Here is a 17454-nt window from a genome sequence, read left to right on the forward strand (position 1 = left end):
GCTGCTGGCTCCCAACATGAATGCCCGCTCCCCGCTGCCCTCCCAGGCCCCTCACAGTCTGTTTTCCTCCCTCCCCTTCTGACCCCAGGCCCCTCAGTCCAAGCTTTGGAAAACTGTCACCTCATCTTAAGCGGAATTCAAATGTATTTATTTTTGTACTGAAACCAACTTCTCTCCCATCTCTAGGTGGCTCGGCCCATGCCACTCCCTGCCCCCAGCCTGGCTGGACAGCAGGGAGTCCACAGCCCCCGATGGGCCCCCTCCTCGCCCCCAGGCTCAGAAGCCCCTTCTGGCCGGTCCCCTTCCACCTCCAGCCCACCAGTCCCTCCTTGTTTCTGGTGATGCGGAGGCCTTTCTACACTTGGTTCTCTCTCTCCCATCTCAGCTTCTCTGAGGTGCTGTACACGCGCATCAGCCCTGGTTTCCTCTTCCACCCCTCACCGTGGTACCGAGGTGACGCCGACATGGATGGGAAGGGTGCCTGGTGGGGGGCTGGTGAGGGGTGCTCTGGGCCAGCTGTGAACAGGCGGCCCTGTTTGCACGCCGTCTCACTCCCCTCACTCCTGTGTGTTCAGAGAACCGTGGGGGCATCTCCTCTCCCGCCCCTGCCTCGTAATAGAGGCGGTGTCTCTCCCAGCAGACCACCAGGGGCGCCAGGGTCCTTCCTGGGGGCTGTAGGGCTCGTGGGGAGAATCGTAGGGACTGGGGGGCCCAGCCTGGCTTGAGAACAGCCCTGCTGCCCTTTTTGAGCCGAGATTTTGAAGTGGATGCCTGTCTTGCCAGAAACGCTGTTCTCACCAGAATGCCCTCCTTCCCACTCTCCCACACTGGACTTGGCCCTGCCCAGTGCCAAGCAAAGACCTTCCCCTGGCCTACCCTCCCCAGGCCCCTCAGAGCAGCTGAGCGTTCCCCTCCAGGCAGCTCTGGGCCCTCGGGCCCTTCCTGCCTGCCTTCTCCCCAGTGGGGAGGTGACAGAGGCCTGTGTGACCTTGTTTCCCAGGGTGTGAGCTGCCCCCTCCCCCAAAGCTGACTCACTGTGAGTGACTTGGGCAAGGTCCCAAACCTCCTTGTGCCTCAGTTTCCCCATCTGGAAAAAATGGGGCCACCTCTTGCCAGCAGTAGCAGGGCCGCCCACGCCCCTTCCTCCCCACGCCCCCATCCCAGCACGTGGGCGCCTCGTGCCTCTGCCTCAGTGGGTCCGTGGGGGCCCGCCTGAGCCCAGCACTTACTCCCCTGAGCACCGGCTCAGCCCGCCTCAGCCGTCCAGCTGCTGAGAGCCAGGGTCTCGTGCTGGGGTGGGGAGGGGCAGGGGCGTGGTGCGGGATGCCCTCTTTTCTATATTTATTTCAAAAAGAAGTCTCCTAAAGGAGTAGAAACGCAGTCCGGCCCAGGGCTCCCAGCCCTGTGACTGTCCTCCTGTGAGGGCCTCACCCGAGCCCCTTGTCCGGCAGCCTGCCCAGACCCTCTGGGCCTGCTTGCCTGGTGGTCTTTCTCCTTTTCAAAGCAATATCCTCCAGGTCTGCAAAGCCTGTCAGACAGACTGGTCCCTTCCAAGGTCAGCCCATGTGTCTGATTAATTTCTGGCAAGGCAAATGAGAGGAGTTTGGGTCTGCCCTCACCGGGTATCACACGCTGAGAGAAGTCCTATTGTAAAAAAACAAAACGGGAAAAGTCACAAAAAAGTTTGTATAAAGTCATATTTTTGTACTACATGGGGACTCTTCCTGCATGTCAGCAATAAAACTTCCTGATCTGGAGCCAGCGTGGCCTGTGTCGTCTCTTACCCTCCTCGCCGCGTCTCCATCTCCCACCCAGCCAGGCAGCGCAGGATTCCTGTAGCTCTTGGCTCTGCCACCAGGTGCCCTGGACGGGCGCTCCCTCACCCTGGCAGCCGTCACTGTCTTGAATGGGGGAGGGGGCCAGAACCTCCCAGCAGTCTCCCAGCCCCGTTGGTCCAGCCTCCCGCCAAGTGCCCAAGGGGGAACTCCCCCCTTGGCTTGGCTCAGCCCAGACCTGCAGACCTGCGCAGGAAGGAGGCGTCCCAGAGCAGCTGCCACCATCAGGGTATCGATCCTCTCTCCCCTCCAAACAGCCATCTGGGATGGGGGAACCCTAGCCAGACAGACTGCCTGTGTGCCCACGTGCCCATCCAGGGCAGCTGGGGTAAGAAGCGCCAGGCCAGGCCTTTTCCTGAACCACCCTCCTCTCCATAGGAAACCAAGGGGGGGTTCCTTCCTTCCCTTCTGCTTTCCTTCCTTCCTTAGCCTAAATTTAGACTTTGCAGATTGAGCACTGGAGCAGTGAAGCTAGAGGTGGGCTGGCCCTGTCCCCAGCACACCACGGCGCACAGGCAGACCCACTTTTGTGCTGGAACCCACACAGGACCAGGTCACGAAAGAAGCAGAGATCCGTGCCAGAGGAGCCCCTTCCCTGGCAGGTGTCCACACAGCAAGAGGGGGTGGCGCCTCCCCAAGGTGTGGGAAGGCCGATTCTTTGCAAATCCTTCAGGGTGGGCCCCGGGGCCCCCATCCCTCCCTGCTCCCACAGCTACCCCAGCAGCCAGGTGGCCCCTATCTTCCTGGCCACTCCCGAGTCTGTACAAATGTTGCCCGTTACCTTACCTGTGGCACTGTCCCGGAGGCAGCGCCAGAAGCTGCCCCACTCGCAGCCCACCCAGGCCACACTCTGCTCCACCAGCCACGCCCCCTGGGCCTCATCTCCATCTCGGCCTCCCTCTTGTGCCCCCGACCCGATCAGCCTCTGTTCTGCACACAGGTATCACCTGGGCACCTACGTGTCGGGCTTAACTTCAGCAACACCCAAGACAGCAAGTCGCATGCGGCCAGGGACTTTGTTTCGCTCATTGTGTCCTCAGCACCTAGAACTGGCTGGATACGCAGCTGTCACGCCAGAACTGTTGCTTCATTGATCTAAACTTCTTAGATTGCCCTTTACCAGTTTTTCTTGGGAGCCCTGGAAGAAAAGCAAGGGGAAAGTACCAGAAAGGCGGGTGTGATCAACAGCCTCCTATGTTCCTGAGGAGTCAAACAAGAACCGAGATGTTTCCACCAGTGTTAGCTACCGCCTGGTCCCCAGTGTCCTCAGGCAGAACAGCTTCAGAGGGAAGCCCGCCTGGAGCTGTGGCGCTGTCTCACGTGGGAAAGGAAGTGAGGAGACGGAGGCTCGGAGGCTGAGCTGTGCAACTTCCAAAGCCAGGTTAGCCTTGACTTCTTGCCTCTTTCCCTCTTGTACCCCATGTCCAACCCTCTGTTGAGCCTGCTGGCCAGCCAGGCAAAACCTGACCACTCCTCACAGCTCCTGCGACCACCCCGTCTGAGCCCCCTTTTCTCCCTGCTCCCACTCTTCCCCTGCAGCAGCCCAGGGGCCACAGGTCAGCCAGAGCGAGCCTTTTAAAAGTCCGATGTTGTCCCTCTCCTGCTTAACACCCCCCGCCCCCCCGCCAATGGCTTCTGTACACACAGGGTATCATCCAGAGGCCTGTGTGTGGCTTAGAAAGCACTCTCCACCAGGCCCCGTCTGACTTCCCAGCCCTCCCCTCCCTCACTGTCCCCAGCCACGCAGCCTCCTTGCCGACCCCAAAGGAGCCAAGCAGCTTCTACCTCAAAGCCTCTGCATTAGCTTTTCTTTCTGGGAGGCTCTTCCCCCAGATATGTGCATGGCTCACTTCCCTCGGCTCAAAATCTCACCTCCTCGGAGAGGTTGTCCCTGGCCACGTCCACTGGGTCTTCCCTAGCCCCTCCCCCTGCTTTATTTCCCTTCATTGTGCTTATCACAGCCTGACACTACAAGGTATGTGTGATTATCGATTATATCCGTCTCCCCTACTCAGATGATGAGCTCCACGAGGGCGGGAGGATTTTCTGTGTGTCCATGGCGGGGGGCGGGGGGAATTGGGGGCTGGTCGTCACAATGACAGAGGTCAGGGGGTGCTGCTGGCATTTGGGGGGCGGGGGCCAAGGCTCCAGACAACCCCAGAAGGAGGACAGATTCTACATCCTGCTCGACATGAGTGAAAAACGTGTTTATAAATACCAGAGCCAAGACTCTAACTCCATTTTATACATAAACACAGAGGACTTGTGTATACGTAATATACACTGAATTTTCTGGGAAGGCAACTACTGTGTAAAGTGAAGGAAATTTGTACTTTGTTCTGTTCAGAACTTTACCAAGAAGTTCACAGTTTCAGACACTGACATCATATATCCCAGCATCGGTCTGCACTCGTAGCTGTCACCTTCCTGGCAATTAATTACTTCACAAATACACAGCATTGCCCTTTATTTCTTTTACATTACAGGACAAAAAGATATGTACATTTTAAAATTATATTATCTATATTAATTTAATTATATAATTATTCGATTTAATTATATATGAATTTTAATTAGAGGTGGGTCTATTAGCCATAAATTTCATTTCAGGAGCATACAAGAAGCAATTAGAAAATATCATGGGGGCTTCCCTGGTGGCGCAGTGGTTGAGAGTCTGCCTGCCGATGCAGGAGACGTGGGTTCGAGCCCTGCTCTGGGAAGATCCCACACGCCACGGAGCAACTAGGCCCGTGAGCCACAACTACTGAGCCTGCGCGTCTGGAGCTTGTGCTCCGCAACAAGAGAGGCCGCGACGGTGAGAGGCCCGCGCACCGCGATGAAGAATGGCCCCCACTTGCCGCAACTGGAGAAAGCCCTCGCACAGAAACAAAGACCCGACACAGCCAGCCATACATACATACATACATACATACATACATAAATTTAAAAAAAAAAAAAAAAAAAAAGAAAAGAAAATATCATGAAGGGAATTCCCTGGCGGTCCAGTGGTTAGGACTCTGTGCTTCCACTTCCGGGGGCACAGGTTCCATCCCTGGTCAGGGAACTAAGATCCTGCATGCCTCACGGCACAGCCAAAAAAAAAAAAAAAAAAAGGAAAGAAAGAAAATATCGTGAAAAGGCAGCTTTGGGTCTGACAGGATGGAGAACCATGGCCTAGAGCTGCCCAGTGGAAGACTGTTAGGGAACATGGCTCTGAATTCAAATCCAGGCCCTCCCACTTACATCCATGTGACTGCACACAGGCTACTTGATCTCTCTGAGCCTCACTCTCCTCCTCTGTAAAATGGGAGTCAGGCTACAAACTACACAGGGTTAGTGGGAGGATTTGAAGCGTTGAGACGAGCACGGCGTTTAGCAAAGTGCCAGGTACCTAGAGGATACTCGGTATCCATGACCGTTATTTACTCGTTTTGCAGACTTTCACAGTGCCTCTTCCCAGCAGCTGTCCCAGGTGCTGAGGGGGCATTCAGAGGACTGTGCAGGTCTTAGGAGGCCTTGAGTGAGTCCCCTGCCTCCTCCACCCAAGACCTAGGCAGCCCCTGACCTCCAGGTGGGGTGAGGCCCCAGTGTCAGGAGCAGAGCAGCCAGGGCCAGCCCCGACCTGGGCCACTGGGGAAGGGGGCAGAGTGAGGCTTTGCCTTGAGCCCTGAATGTGCCAGGCCTCCCGAGGGCCCTCCCACAGGCTCTGGATCTCTCAGCCTTCTGAACACCCATTAATACCTGTCTTTCCTGTATGTCATCTTAGGAACGCTCTGCACCTCCCAAGGTGACAAATCTTTAGTCTCACAGGCAGACAGGAAGACAGAAAGGCAGCCAACAAATGGGCAGGTGGGCAGGCAGCAGGTCAGCCACAGGCCGACAGACAAGGAGGGAATCAGCAGGTGGACAGGTGGGACGCAAGCCAGGCAGGCAGGTGACATATATGCAGAGAGATCCCAGCCAGCATGACCAGAAAGCAGGTGGCTGGGCAGACCTCCAGACAGGCTGGTGCGCGGGCAGAGGCAGACAGAAAAGCAGATAGGCAGGTGGCCAGGAGGGCATGGGGACGGGGCGGTGAGGGGGGATGGCCCACATGGACCAAAGGCTTCGGGCCCTCTCCCAGGGCCTCGAGGAGCAGCCCCCAGCTTCTTTGAACCCTCCAGGGCAAGGCTGCCACTTCTCCCACCTGGCCTGGCTTGGCCACGTGCCTCCCCCTGGAGAAGGCAGCCCTCTGGGTAGCTCTCTCTGAGGGATCAGCAACCATCTCAAGCCCCACCCTGCTCCAACATAGTCATCTGCTTCACCAGGCTTGAGTCACACCTGACCCACTCCAAACACACGAGTCACACGCCAACCCAAACACAGACACACCCTTGTCCATAGGTAGCGATACCCAGAGATCTGCATAGCACAGATGCGCGGAAACAGCTTAACACAAACACATCCAATATCTTAGAGCCCCTACTCAGAGAGGCACGCACGTGGACCCACACGGAGACACAGGTATGTGCCATACAAACCGACGCACAGCATCCTCACACTCGGGGTCAGTCATACACGCACGGCCGCAGCACACGCTGATATCCACGTACGTGGACGGGCAGGCATCCAACATGTCAGTGCAATCCATGGAAACCCACAGCCAGTGGTCAGATTCCAGCCTCGGCTTCCCCTTGCAGTCCTGGCCAGGTCTTCCTCCCACCTCCCCGGTCTCTCCCGGCTGACGCCTCCTGCAGGAGACCTGCAGTGCAGCATCCAGAACTCTCTTCTCTCCTGTCCCCTGGGCGACCTCAGCCACTCCCCAGGTGTTCAATCCACCTTCGGCTGAGGACTCGCAAACACACTCCCAAGGCCGGACCCCTCCGGACTGCGCCTGCGTGTCTGACGGCTCCACCCAGATACTTAGGGACCTCTCAAATCTAACCACCTGAAATGAAACTTGGATCGCTCAATCCTGCTCCCCAGCTGAGCTTTGCTCAGGTGCCCAGGCCCAGTGCCAAGCAGCTGTCCTACATTCCCGCTTCCCCCACACCCTCATGCAATCCAGGCAGTCCTGCGGCCACTCCCTTCAGAATCTCAGCCTGGCTCACCTCCTCCACCGGCCATCCTGGTCCAAGCCCTCGGCCACTGCTGGCCTGGATGGCTGCCAGCCTGCTCACTGTTCCTCCGGGTTCCATTCTTCCTCTGCGGCCCCATTCCTACCCTGAGCCCCCAGGGGGACCTCTCCGAAGTGCATCACAGAACCATGACACTCTCCTGATGGAAACCCTCCAGGGGCCCCAACCACACTTGCGATAACATCCAAGCTCCTCCGCAGGCCCACCGGCCCCTTCACCATCACCCCATCACCCGTCCCCGTGTCTCGCTGCCCCTGGGAGAGAGGTGCCCCCGGGCGCTCCTACCTCAGGGCCCTCGGCCTCTTTCCTGCCCTGACACTCTCCTCCAGATCCTGGCACAGCTGCCCGCTCTTCTGGATTCAAGTTTCTGCCCCGTGTCACCTGTGAGAGCTGCCCCAGGTGTTCTTCATCACCCTTCCCCACTCCATTACCCTCTGAGCACTTAGGAGCACCCAAGACCATCTTCTTCACGTACTGTCTCTCCGCCTTAGCGTCAGTTCCAAGAGGGCAAAGATTTGTGTCTGTTCTGTTTACTGCTGAACCCCATTACCAGGAAGTGCTAAGCAGACCAGTTAGCATTTGTTGACTAGTGGCTGAACAGATTTATACACAGACATACGCACCCCACAAAAATGCTCAAAAAGATACAACACGAAAATAGACACACAAATATACGAACATGGGCAGAAATACCTCCACACATGCTCACAAAGCAGACTAAACAGTCACAGAGACATCAAGAGTCCCTTCCCCTCCCCGTGGGAGTGATCCTAGTCGTTTCCCTAACCAGATCTGCCCTCTGCTTGAACCCAGTCTCAGGACTGGGAGTGGGGGTCTCCAGCCTGGACAGAGAAGGGGGTCACTGGCCCACAGGCCTCAGGCTGTGCCTTCAGCTATGTCTGCAATTTCCTCTCCCCCTTCCTTCCCTCCTCCTCCCTAAGGCTCCTGCCAAGAAGGCCTCCCCCTCACACCATCCCAGCCCAGGAAGGGGGGCCCAAAAGCGGGGGCCTGGGAGTCTGGGCAGGAAGAAGACCCGGCTGCATGCTGATCACACACACACCGCAGGCACAAGCCCTGAGCCTGCGTGGAAATGCGTGCACGTGCACCAGCAGGTTTAGCCCAGAGCCAAACACACCTCTGCCCCGGTGCAGAAGAGCACAGGGGCCAAGCAGAGGCCCCGGGCTCGGTTCTGCAAGGCTGGCCTGGGCCTGGCTTGAAGCCAGAGTCCAACATTCATTAACCCTGCGTGACCAGAGCTGGGCCAGCTGGCCACACTCACTGCCTGGGCCCTGGGAGGAGGGGATGAGAGCCCCGGCCCTGGATTGTGGCTGAGGGTCTGGGGGAGGGTTGGTATCTGAGCTAGGGAAAGGGCCAGTCTTCCCCGGGTGAGGGGGGCCTCCTGGGAGGAAGAGCAAGGTTTAGGGAAGGGGTTAAGAGCCCATGGTCAGAGAACAGTGGATTCAAATCCTGACCGTCTGGGTTAAGTTATTCAATCCCTCTGGACTCAGTTGACTCATCTGTCAAGTGGGGATAATGGTCCCCACGTTACAGGGTTGTTAGGATTAAATGAAAAAATACTGTAAAGGATTTAACACTGCCTGGCACCTAGGGAGAACTCCATCCTCATTATTATTGTTGTTATTAGCAGCCTGGGGGCGGGTTCCTGCAACCGGCCTCCCCAGCGGTTTCCTGTCGGGGAGCAGACGGCCCCTCAGGCCTCGGCCCCACCCCACCCCTCCTCCCTGTAGCCCTCCTCTCCCCTTCCTCTCCCGGCCCTTTTCCTCCCCGCCTCCCCCGCCCCGCCCCGCCCCGTCCCTCCTCTTTCCTCGGAGGAAACTTTCCGCCGGCTGGTCCATCGGCCCTTGTCCGGCCCGCGCTGCCGCGGCCTGGGTTCCGAGCCGGGCGGGCAGGTGACCGGGACCGGACGGGGCGGGAGCGGCCGGGCCCCGGGTGTCTGCGGCCGCCGGACGCGCCGGGGCCGGGCAGCGGGGAAGCGGGGCGCTGACGGTGAGTGAGCCCGGGCCTCCGGGCCCGGGGGTCCCCGCGGGGCGGGCGGGATGGGAGAGGGAGGCGGCTTCCCTTCCCGGAGCCCGCCCAGGGAGTAAGGAAGGCGCCCGCGTCTCTCTCCTCCATCCCGATTCCCGGACGGCGAAAGCGGGCCTCGTTTGGGGAACCCACCAGGGGACGGAGCCTCCCGCGGCTCACTCCCCCGACCCTCAGGTGTTGGGGCGTCCGCGCCCAGGGGAAGGGTCCCCCAGCCAGGGCCCAGGTCGGCAACGAAGTTAGGAAGCCGCTCTCTCCGGGGTGGAGCCTTCCAGGGAGCAGAGCTGCCCCGAGGAGAAAGCGGGGTCAGGGTCGGCTCCAGAGGGGGAGAAGGGTCTGACCTTGCTGACCTCGCAGGCTGACAGGGGAGCTGCGCCCCCAGAGAAGCATGGATGCCCCCCGAAGGGACATGGAGTTGCTCAGCAACAGCCTGGCGGCCTACGCACACATCCGCGGTGAGGGCAGCCCCCGGGACCTGGACCCCTCCCTGCCTCCTCAGGCCCCACTCCACCCCTTCCCTCCCCTCCTCCCCGCCCCTGCCACTGTAACCACCCTTAGCCAGTCACTTACTCCCAAACCGACCCCCACGCCCCCGACTGCCCGATGGCGGCTACCTAAGGTCCCTCAAATAGAGGGTACTGTCCTTACCCCCAAAACTTAGAACCTGGAGTCTTTTAGAGATGGGATGACTCCCACGCGCCAGGCCCCCTCCGTGACTTCTGCCCTCTGACCCCCAGCTAACCCCGAGAGCTTCGGCCTCTACTTCGTGCTGGGTGTCTGCTTTGGCCTGCTGCTCACCCTGTGCCTGCTAGTCATCAGCATCTCCTGCGCACCCCGCCCGCGGCCCCGCGGCCCCACTCCGCGCCGGGACCCCCGCAGCAGCACCCTGGAGGCCGAGGACGACGACGACGAGGACGATGAGGACACGGTGACTCGGCCGGGCCCCGAGGTGTCTGCGGAGCCCGACGGGCCCCTGAGCGTCAACGTCTTCACTTCGGCGGAGGAGCTGGAGCGGGCGCAGCGGCTAGAGGAGCGAGAACGGATCCTGCGGGAGATCTGGCGCACTGGACAGCCAGACCTGCTGGGCACCGGCACGCTGGGGCCCAGCCCCACGGGCACGGGCACCCTGGGCCGCATGCACTATTACTGACCAGCCCCCAGAGCGTACTGTATATGCACAGGGGCTTCGAGCTGCCCCGGGACCTTTGGACTGCCCCCTACCCACGGTGCTATGGAGGCCCCGCCCCCACGGCTCCCCTGGTGCTCTTGGGCCTGGATTCCCGACCCCTGGGAGACACCCTTCCCCGGTCCAGCCAGAAGGCCCTGGGGGTAGGGCAGGACGCAGGGTCCCCATCCCCTCCCTGGGGGACGGTTAAGAGGTGACGTGACCAATGAAAGCTGCATTCTCAGTGACTCAGTCTCCCTCTGTTATCCTTCCCCCTAATGACTCCCAAGCTCTTGCCATGCAGGGGGCCCCAGGGCTGAGATCCCTTTACCAGGCTGACCACCTCCTTCCACCCACCCGACGCCTCAGCACACATGCTTGTGTTCAGTTCACACATGGCAAAAACACACACCCCTGCACCCACACTCCACCGCCTCACCACAGACGCGCACGCAAAAGTCAACCGCATTCCTTACAAATGCATTCCTTACCGGCAAACGCCCGGGTACACGTTGCCCCTGTCCCTACAAATGCCCTAGGTTTATGCATCATTGCAATCACACACACGCGTGCGCGCGCGCGCACACAAGGCCTCGGAACCCTAACCTTGACGCTAAGGCTCTATTAATTAGCCCCAATGTAACCAGGGGTGCCTGAGCTGGGCTGTGGAGTTCGTGTGTCACTGCGTTCCTGTGAGTCCCTCAGAGCGGACAGTGGAGGCAACTGGGAGGGGTCCGGGCTAGAGGGCCGGCCCGCCCAGCCCCTCCCCTGGCGCACAGCTGGATTCTGGAATCCGGCCCCCGGGCAGAGGCCCGACCCCTCCTGGGCCCCTCCTGCCGGCCATTTCTCCAGCGCGGGGACTAGCGTCCGAAGGAGACACCCTCCCCCCTCGCCATCCGGTGGATAAAAATAGCCATGCGCAGGCCTTGGGAACGGTAATGGAAGCCACATGTTGGCCAGATGTGCCCAGGAGCGGCTGCCAGGAAAGCGGAGGGCCGGGAGCGCGCGGAGCGCCAGCCCCGCCCCGCCGCGCAGACCCCGCCCTTCACTGACCAGGGAGGCGTGGCACGCGTACACGGCAGAGTTTACTTTCTTGCGTTTCCCAAAATCGTGTGCAAGGACGTGGGTGGCCGGAGCCCGACTTCGCGCTCCAGGTCCCGCTGTAGTCCCTCCCGGGCCCACCCTCAGTGTGTCTGCGTCTGCGCGTGGATGGAGCCCAGGTTCCGGGACTCTTGGGTCCTCCGCGTCATCTGAACCTAGTGGAGAGAGGGCGTCAGGGGAGTGCCAGCTGCCCACCCCCACCCCCACCCCCGGCCCGCCGGGGACCCGCACCCCACCCACCTCCAGCAACACGCGCTTCTCCCTCTCGCTCTTCAGCTCCTCCCGGATGTCAGTCAGCTTCTTTCTGCGGACGCGAGACCGAGGGGAAGGGGTGGGCCAGGCAGGCCTAGAGCCCGCACCCCTCTCCTCCCCTCCCCGCACCCCTCCCCACTTACTCCAGCTGCACCCCCATCAGCTCCAGCGACCTCCTTAAAGCCTCCACCTCGTCCTTTATCCTCACCATGTCGTCTCCGTCACTTTTGCTATCTGTGAGATTTTGCGGGACCAAGGAGTGGAGGGTGGGAGTCATTTGGGGCTCTGGAGTCAGCACGATAGGATGTGGATTCTTCTGAGCAGGGGATACCTCTTCGGGGGACACCTCCTCTTTGGGGGTAGCCTCATCCTTCGCTGGTGCCTCCTCCAGGAGAGTGGTAGCCTCTTCCTGGGGGTAGGCCTTCTCAAGGGCAGCCATGGACCCTGACTTGGACTTGGACTCGGACTGGAGAGGGGAGCTGTCCCTCTCATCCAGGAGACGTTTTACCATGCAGAGGGGGTGCCCCTCTGGCATGTGAACCTCCTCTTGGGATTGAGCCTCACTGGCCTCAAGAGACCTGGCGTTTAGCAGGGCTTCCCCTGGAGAGAAGTGATGGAACTGAGTGTTGTCTCGGGTGGAGGCCTCTTCAGAGAGCACCTGTTTGGTGTTCAAGACCTTTCCTAGGGTGTGGGCCTCGTCCCCAGGAGGGGCCATCTTTGGACCAGGTGGGACTTCTGGGACCGGGGCCTCATGCACAGAAAAGACCCTGTCTGGTCTGGGGGCTTAGTCCTCCAGAGTTGGGGTCTCCTCTAGGATAGGGACCTTATCTGGAGTTAGGGATTCCTCTGGAGTGGGGGCCTTATCTGGAGACAAGGTCTTCTCTGGGCTGCGGGCATTGTCCAGAGATGAGGTCTTCTCTGGGCTGCCGGTCTTATCCGGAGATGGGGTCTTCTCTAGGCTGGGGGTCTTGTGCAGAGTTGGGGTTTTATTCACACGAGGGGCCGTTGTAAGGCTGTTCTGCTCTTCGTCCTGTGGTGATGGGGGTGAGGTCTCAGCCGAGGGCTGGGTACCTTGACAGTTTGAGTCTGGTCCCCCTTGGCCTGGGATCCTTGACACCACACCCCTGAGAACCAGACTCTGCCCAAGATCCCTACTCTCCCAAGTCTTGGGCCTCTCGCCTGACTGGCTGCAGAGCGTTGCTGTGAAGCCTGGGTTTTGGCTCGCTTTCTGCCACTCTGGCCTGGACACCCACTGAGGAAACTGCTGCTGGAGCCTGTGAGAGCAGACCCTCAGGGGTCCTACTTGGACCCCAAGCCTCTCCCCATCTCTGTCCCTCAGCACAACACCCCAGGCCTCACCCCACTGCAGGGAGGCACCGACACTTACTGGAGTTTCGGGAAGGGCGCTTCTGACCGTCTCCGCCGGGTGTCCAAGATGGCCTGAAACACGTCCCCATCAGAACCGGGGATGGGGGCAGAGAGCAGCATTTCTTCTGTACCCTCCTCTTTCCCCCTCCGCCACCCTGCTCCTTACTTGGCTTTGCTTGGCCCAGTCGGGGCTGTCACCAGCTTCTTGGCCGTAGGGAGGGCTGTTCTGGGTATCATCTTTTGGGGCTCCTCAATAGGAGCTGGGAGGGGAGAGGGGAGTGGGGCATTAGTTCACTCACCCATTCATCTAAGAGCCCTTGTGCTGTGCACAGGGGACTAGTGACAGGAGATGAATTATATTTGACTCTGCCTCCTGGGAGCTCTGGGGACATTGACCATGGGAGCACCCCAAAGCGCTGTCAGGGAAGGCTTCGTGAGGAGATGGCTCCAAATCCCGCCAGTTTTTAATCCATGCTTTTCAAAGACTTGTACTCGGCTTAGTACCCATGGCTGGTTCAGACTCTTCTCCTTCCTGGACCGAGGCAACATCCTTCCCCCTTCCAGTCCACACTCCTTTCTCTGTCTTCTCTATCACATCTACTCCCTAAGAGATCTCACCCAGTCTTATGGGTTTTATTATCATCCATAAGCCAACAACTCCTAAATTTTCATCTCTAGCCCCTTCCTCTTCCCTGAACTCCAGACTCATACCCGACAGCCCACTCAATATTTCCACTTAACTTAGCATCACACACTTACCACAGCCAGAACTAAACTCTTGCTTCCCAACCTCCTTGCCCTCAGAATCTGCCCCTTTCCCACTGCGCCCCATCTCGCCCACTCACTCAGACGACAAAGTGAGGAGTCCTCCTTGACGCCTTTATTCCCGTATGCTGCACATGCAAACCATCAGTAAGTCCTGTCTGCTCTAAACACATCCTGAATCCAGCCACTCACCCCCACCTCCACCACTAAGCACTCTAGATTGAGTCACACCGTCTTCACGAGGACTGTCGCAGCAGCCTCCAACCTGGGCTTGGGCTGCACCCACCCTGCCTATGGTGTGCTCTCCCCACAGCAGCCAGAATGAGCTCATGTTCTACTGGGGAAGCAGACATAAACAAAAGGAGTAAACTGTGTAGTGTGTTAGAGATTTATTAGTAGTACAGAGGAAGAATAAGCAGGGGAGTGTATGATTTTAAATGAGATGGTCCTGAGAAGGCCACACTGAGAAGGTGACATCAGAGTGAGCATCTGAAGGCAGTCACACAAGTGACATTCATATCCACGGACACAGGAACGGCTACCCTGGCACATGCACACATGCTGAAATTGACGTACACACACAATATCACACATAGATACAAACAAAATCCCCTGACTGTGGGTCACAGTGGGTGAGAGCATGGATCCTATAGCCAGACAGCAGACTTGGAATTCCTGCTCTATTACTCGCCAGTTGTGTGAGAACTTGGTTGGTAATTTAACCTTTCTGTGCCCCCATGTCCTCATCCATAAAACATGGATAACAAGAATACACATCCTGTAGGGTTGTTGTGAGGTCTGAGTGACTTAATCCACGTGAGGTGCTTAGTGTCTGCCATATAGTCAAAGCTCAGTAAATGTTAACTTTGACTCCTGCTTCTTGTAGTGTGGCTGATTAGGTGCACTAGAGAGCAATTATATCCTGCTTAGAATACAATTTTAAGGGCACTGTTGGACATAAAAGAGATAGGAGAAGCCCACAAAAAAGGGAGGAACTCGGGCCAGAAAGGAAGTGAGAGGGCAGCACGACTTTGTGGCCACAGAGCCTGGGGCCAGTGATGAGGAGCAGGTGCCCCATGTTCTGCTCCTTTGGCTCATAGCAGGCCCAGAGCTCGGTAGCCAGACAGCAGCGAGAATCTTGCACCACCTTTGTCCGGAGGGCTGAAGTGGTCTCCGGTGGTTGGTGCCCTCTGGCTACTGGCAGAAGTAAAAGCGAGTCCTCGCTGGAAGAAGTTTTCCCCTACAGAGGTGTACAGAACTCCCCCACACTGAGATCATACACAAAGATCCTAAAACACACGAGAGGGCAGGACACTGAGAGCAGGAGTCAGCAGACGCAACACACAGCAGATACTGGAAGTGTCAGGAAAAGAACACAGCATAGCTACATATAGTATATTTGAAGAAATAAAGGATGAGCATGCAACAAAAGGACCATTAGGAATAAACAGGAAGATTTTGCAGGGAAAAAAAAAAGAATTCTGTACTACTAGAGATGATAAATAACATATATGAAATAAAATGCAATGTGTAGGTTAAACAGCAGATTAAACCTAGATAAAAATCTAGAGAGAGAATTAGTAAACTAGAAGTAGAATGAGACAAGGAGTGAAAATTTGAAAGCAATGTTCAAAGGAAGAGGTAATAGAAGCAGGGTTTGACTATGGCCGAGTGAGGTAGGTGGTGGTTAAATACTCTCTCCACACAGCAATTATAAAGCTGGATAAAAATGGCAAAACCACCATTTCAGTGCTTGGATACTGACCAAAGACATAAAATAATTGGAGAAGCACTTGTGCTTGACAGTGTTCTTTCCTGCTCCCATCCCTCCCCCACCCCCTACTGCCTTGGTCCATGTGGACGTTCTGCAGGGTGGGATAGGTGGAGGATGAGCAGCTTTACTGCCATGGTTGAAGAGAACTCAATCAATATGGGGTGCAACCTTGGATTTGGCATTGGTTTCATTGATATGACACCAAAAGCACAAGCAGCCAAAGAAAAAAATAGGTCAGTGGGACTTCATCAAAATTTTAAACTTTTGAACACAAAGGACACCATCAAGAAAGTGAAAAGACAACCCAAAGAATGGGGAGAAATATTTGCAAATCATATATATGATAAGGGCCTTTTATCTAGAAAATATAAAGAACTGCAACAGCTCAACAGTAAAAAGTCAACCCAATATAAAAATGGGCAAAGGACTCAGATAGATTTTTTCAACATCATTAGCTGTCAAAGAAATGCAAAGCAAAACCACAATGAGATAGCATTTCATACCCACTAGGATGGTTACAATCAAAAGACAGATAATAACAAGTACTGGTGTGAATGTGGAGAAACTGGAGCCGTCATACACTGTTGGTGGGAATATAAAATGGTGCAACCACTTTGGAAAACAGTCTGCCAGTTCTTCCCAAAGTTAAACCAGAGTTATCATATCACCTAGCAATTCCTTTCATAGGTATATACCCAAGAGAAATGGAAACACGTCCACAGAAAATCTTGTACACTAATAAAGTTCATAGCCAAAAAGTAGAAACAATCCAAATATCCATCAACAAATGAATGGAAAAAGTGATACAATAGAATATTACTGGGCAATAAAAAGGAATGAAGTACAACACATACTACAAAATGGATAAACCTTGAAAATATTATTCGATGTGAAAGAAGCCCATTAAGAAGACCATATATTGTATGATATCATGTATATGAAATGTAGGCAGATCTATCAAGACAAAGTAGATTAGTGGTTGTCTTGGGATGAGGAGGGGAGAATGGGGAGACTGGTGGGGTAATGGCTAAAGAGTACAGTGGGTGACGAAAACATTCTAAAATTGATTGTGGTGGTGTTGCACAACTATGACTCTACTAAACACCACCGAATTGTATATTTAAATGAGTGAATTGTATGGTATGTCAATATATCTCAATAAAGCTGTTAACCTCCATTCCCCAAAAAAGGTGGCAGGCTAGATTTGGCCCACAGACCATACTTTGCTAACTCTTAACCTAAACACCCCAATAAAAGGCAGAGATTGTCAGACTGAATTAAAAAAACAAGATCCAGCTATATACTGTGGACAACAGATTCAAAGACACAAATAGGTTGACAGTAAAAGATTGGAGAAAGATGTATCACATAAATAGTAACTATAATAATAACCACATATTAATATCAGACAAAACAAACTTCAAGATGAGAAAAATTACTAAAGACAAAGAGGGAGAGGTTATAATGATAAACAGGTAAGTACATCAGGAAGAGATAACAATGACAAATGTACATGTGCCTAACAACAAAGCCTCAAAATTTATAAAGCAAACACTGACAGAATTGAAAGGAGAAATAATTCAAAAATAATAGTTGGAGATCTTGTTCTGGAGAAAGGTTAAGACTTTGAATTTAGACCTGTAAAGTTAAATATACATGGTAAATTTCAAGAGCAACCACTAAAATAATAACAATAAAGTGTACTAATTCTAATTTAATGAAAAAAGTGAAATAAACAAAAGAGAAAATAAACATTAAAAATATTGTAAAATAATTATGATTAATATAGTCAAAACTCATCAATTTATCACCAAAGAAAAAGACTGACAAACTAGAGTAAAAAAACAAAGGTGAGAGGGCAGACAGCAGAAGCAAGAAGATACAATCCTGCAGCCTGTGGAACAAAAACCACATTCACAGAAAGACAGACAAGATGAAAAGGCAGAGAGCTATGTACCAAATGAAGGAACAAGATAAAACCCCAGAAAAACAACTAGATGAAGTGGAGATAGGCAACCTTCCAGAAAAAAAATT

The 17454-nt window shown here is 55.3% G+C and overlaps 3 protein-coding genes across 3 annotated transcripts in view; 2 read left to right on the top strand and 1 right to left on the bottom strand.

Annotated features, from left to right (window-relative positions):
• Positions 1–1919, top strand: part of STK40 (serine/threonine kinase 40) — a 38521-nt gene extending 36602 nt beyond the window's left edge. Inside the window, exon 12 of the transcript XR_008616677.1 lies at positions 187–1919. The gene's annotated coding sequence lies outside the window, so the exon portion shown is untranslated. The remainder of the gene's footprint in view (positions 1–186) is intronic.
• Positions 1920–8780: 6861 nt separating this feature from the next.
• EVA1B (eva-1 homolog B) lies at positions 8781–10408 on the top strand. The gene is made up of 3 exons (XM_024125686.2): positions 8781–8959; positions 9353–9450; positions 9733–10408. The coding sequence occupies exons 2-3, from the start codon at positions 9384–9386 to the stop codon at positions 10143–10145; spliced, it is 480 nt and encodes a 159-aa protein (XP_023981454.1). The 5' UTR covers positions 8781–8959; positions 9353–9383; the 3' UTR covers positions 10146–10408.
• Positions 10409–11240: 832 nt separating this feature from the next.
• The window catches only part of SH3D21 (SH3 domain containing 21), a gene marked incomplete at its 5' end in the record, with an annotated part of 21089 nt that continues 14875 nt past the window's right edge, over positions 11241–17454 (bottom strand). Inside the window, 6 exon segments of the mRNA XM_055082008.1 lie at positions 11241–11416; positions 11502–11565; positions 11657–12543; positions 12693–12787; positions 12901–12953; positions 13048–13144. Coding sequence (XP_054937983.1) covers positions 11345–11416; positions 11502–11565; positions 11657–12543; positions 12693–12787; positions 12901–12953; positions 13048–13144 — 1268 coding nt within the window.

Source organism: Physeter macrocephalus, chromosome 3, assembly GCF_002837175.3.
Source record: "Physeter macrocephalus isolate SW-GA chromosome 3, ASM283717v5, whole genome shotgun sequence".
In the NCBI taxonomy this organism is placed as follows: domain Eukaryota; kingdom Metazoa; phylum Chordata; class Mammalia; order Artiodactyla; family Physeteridae; genus Physeter; species Physeter macrocephalus.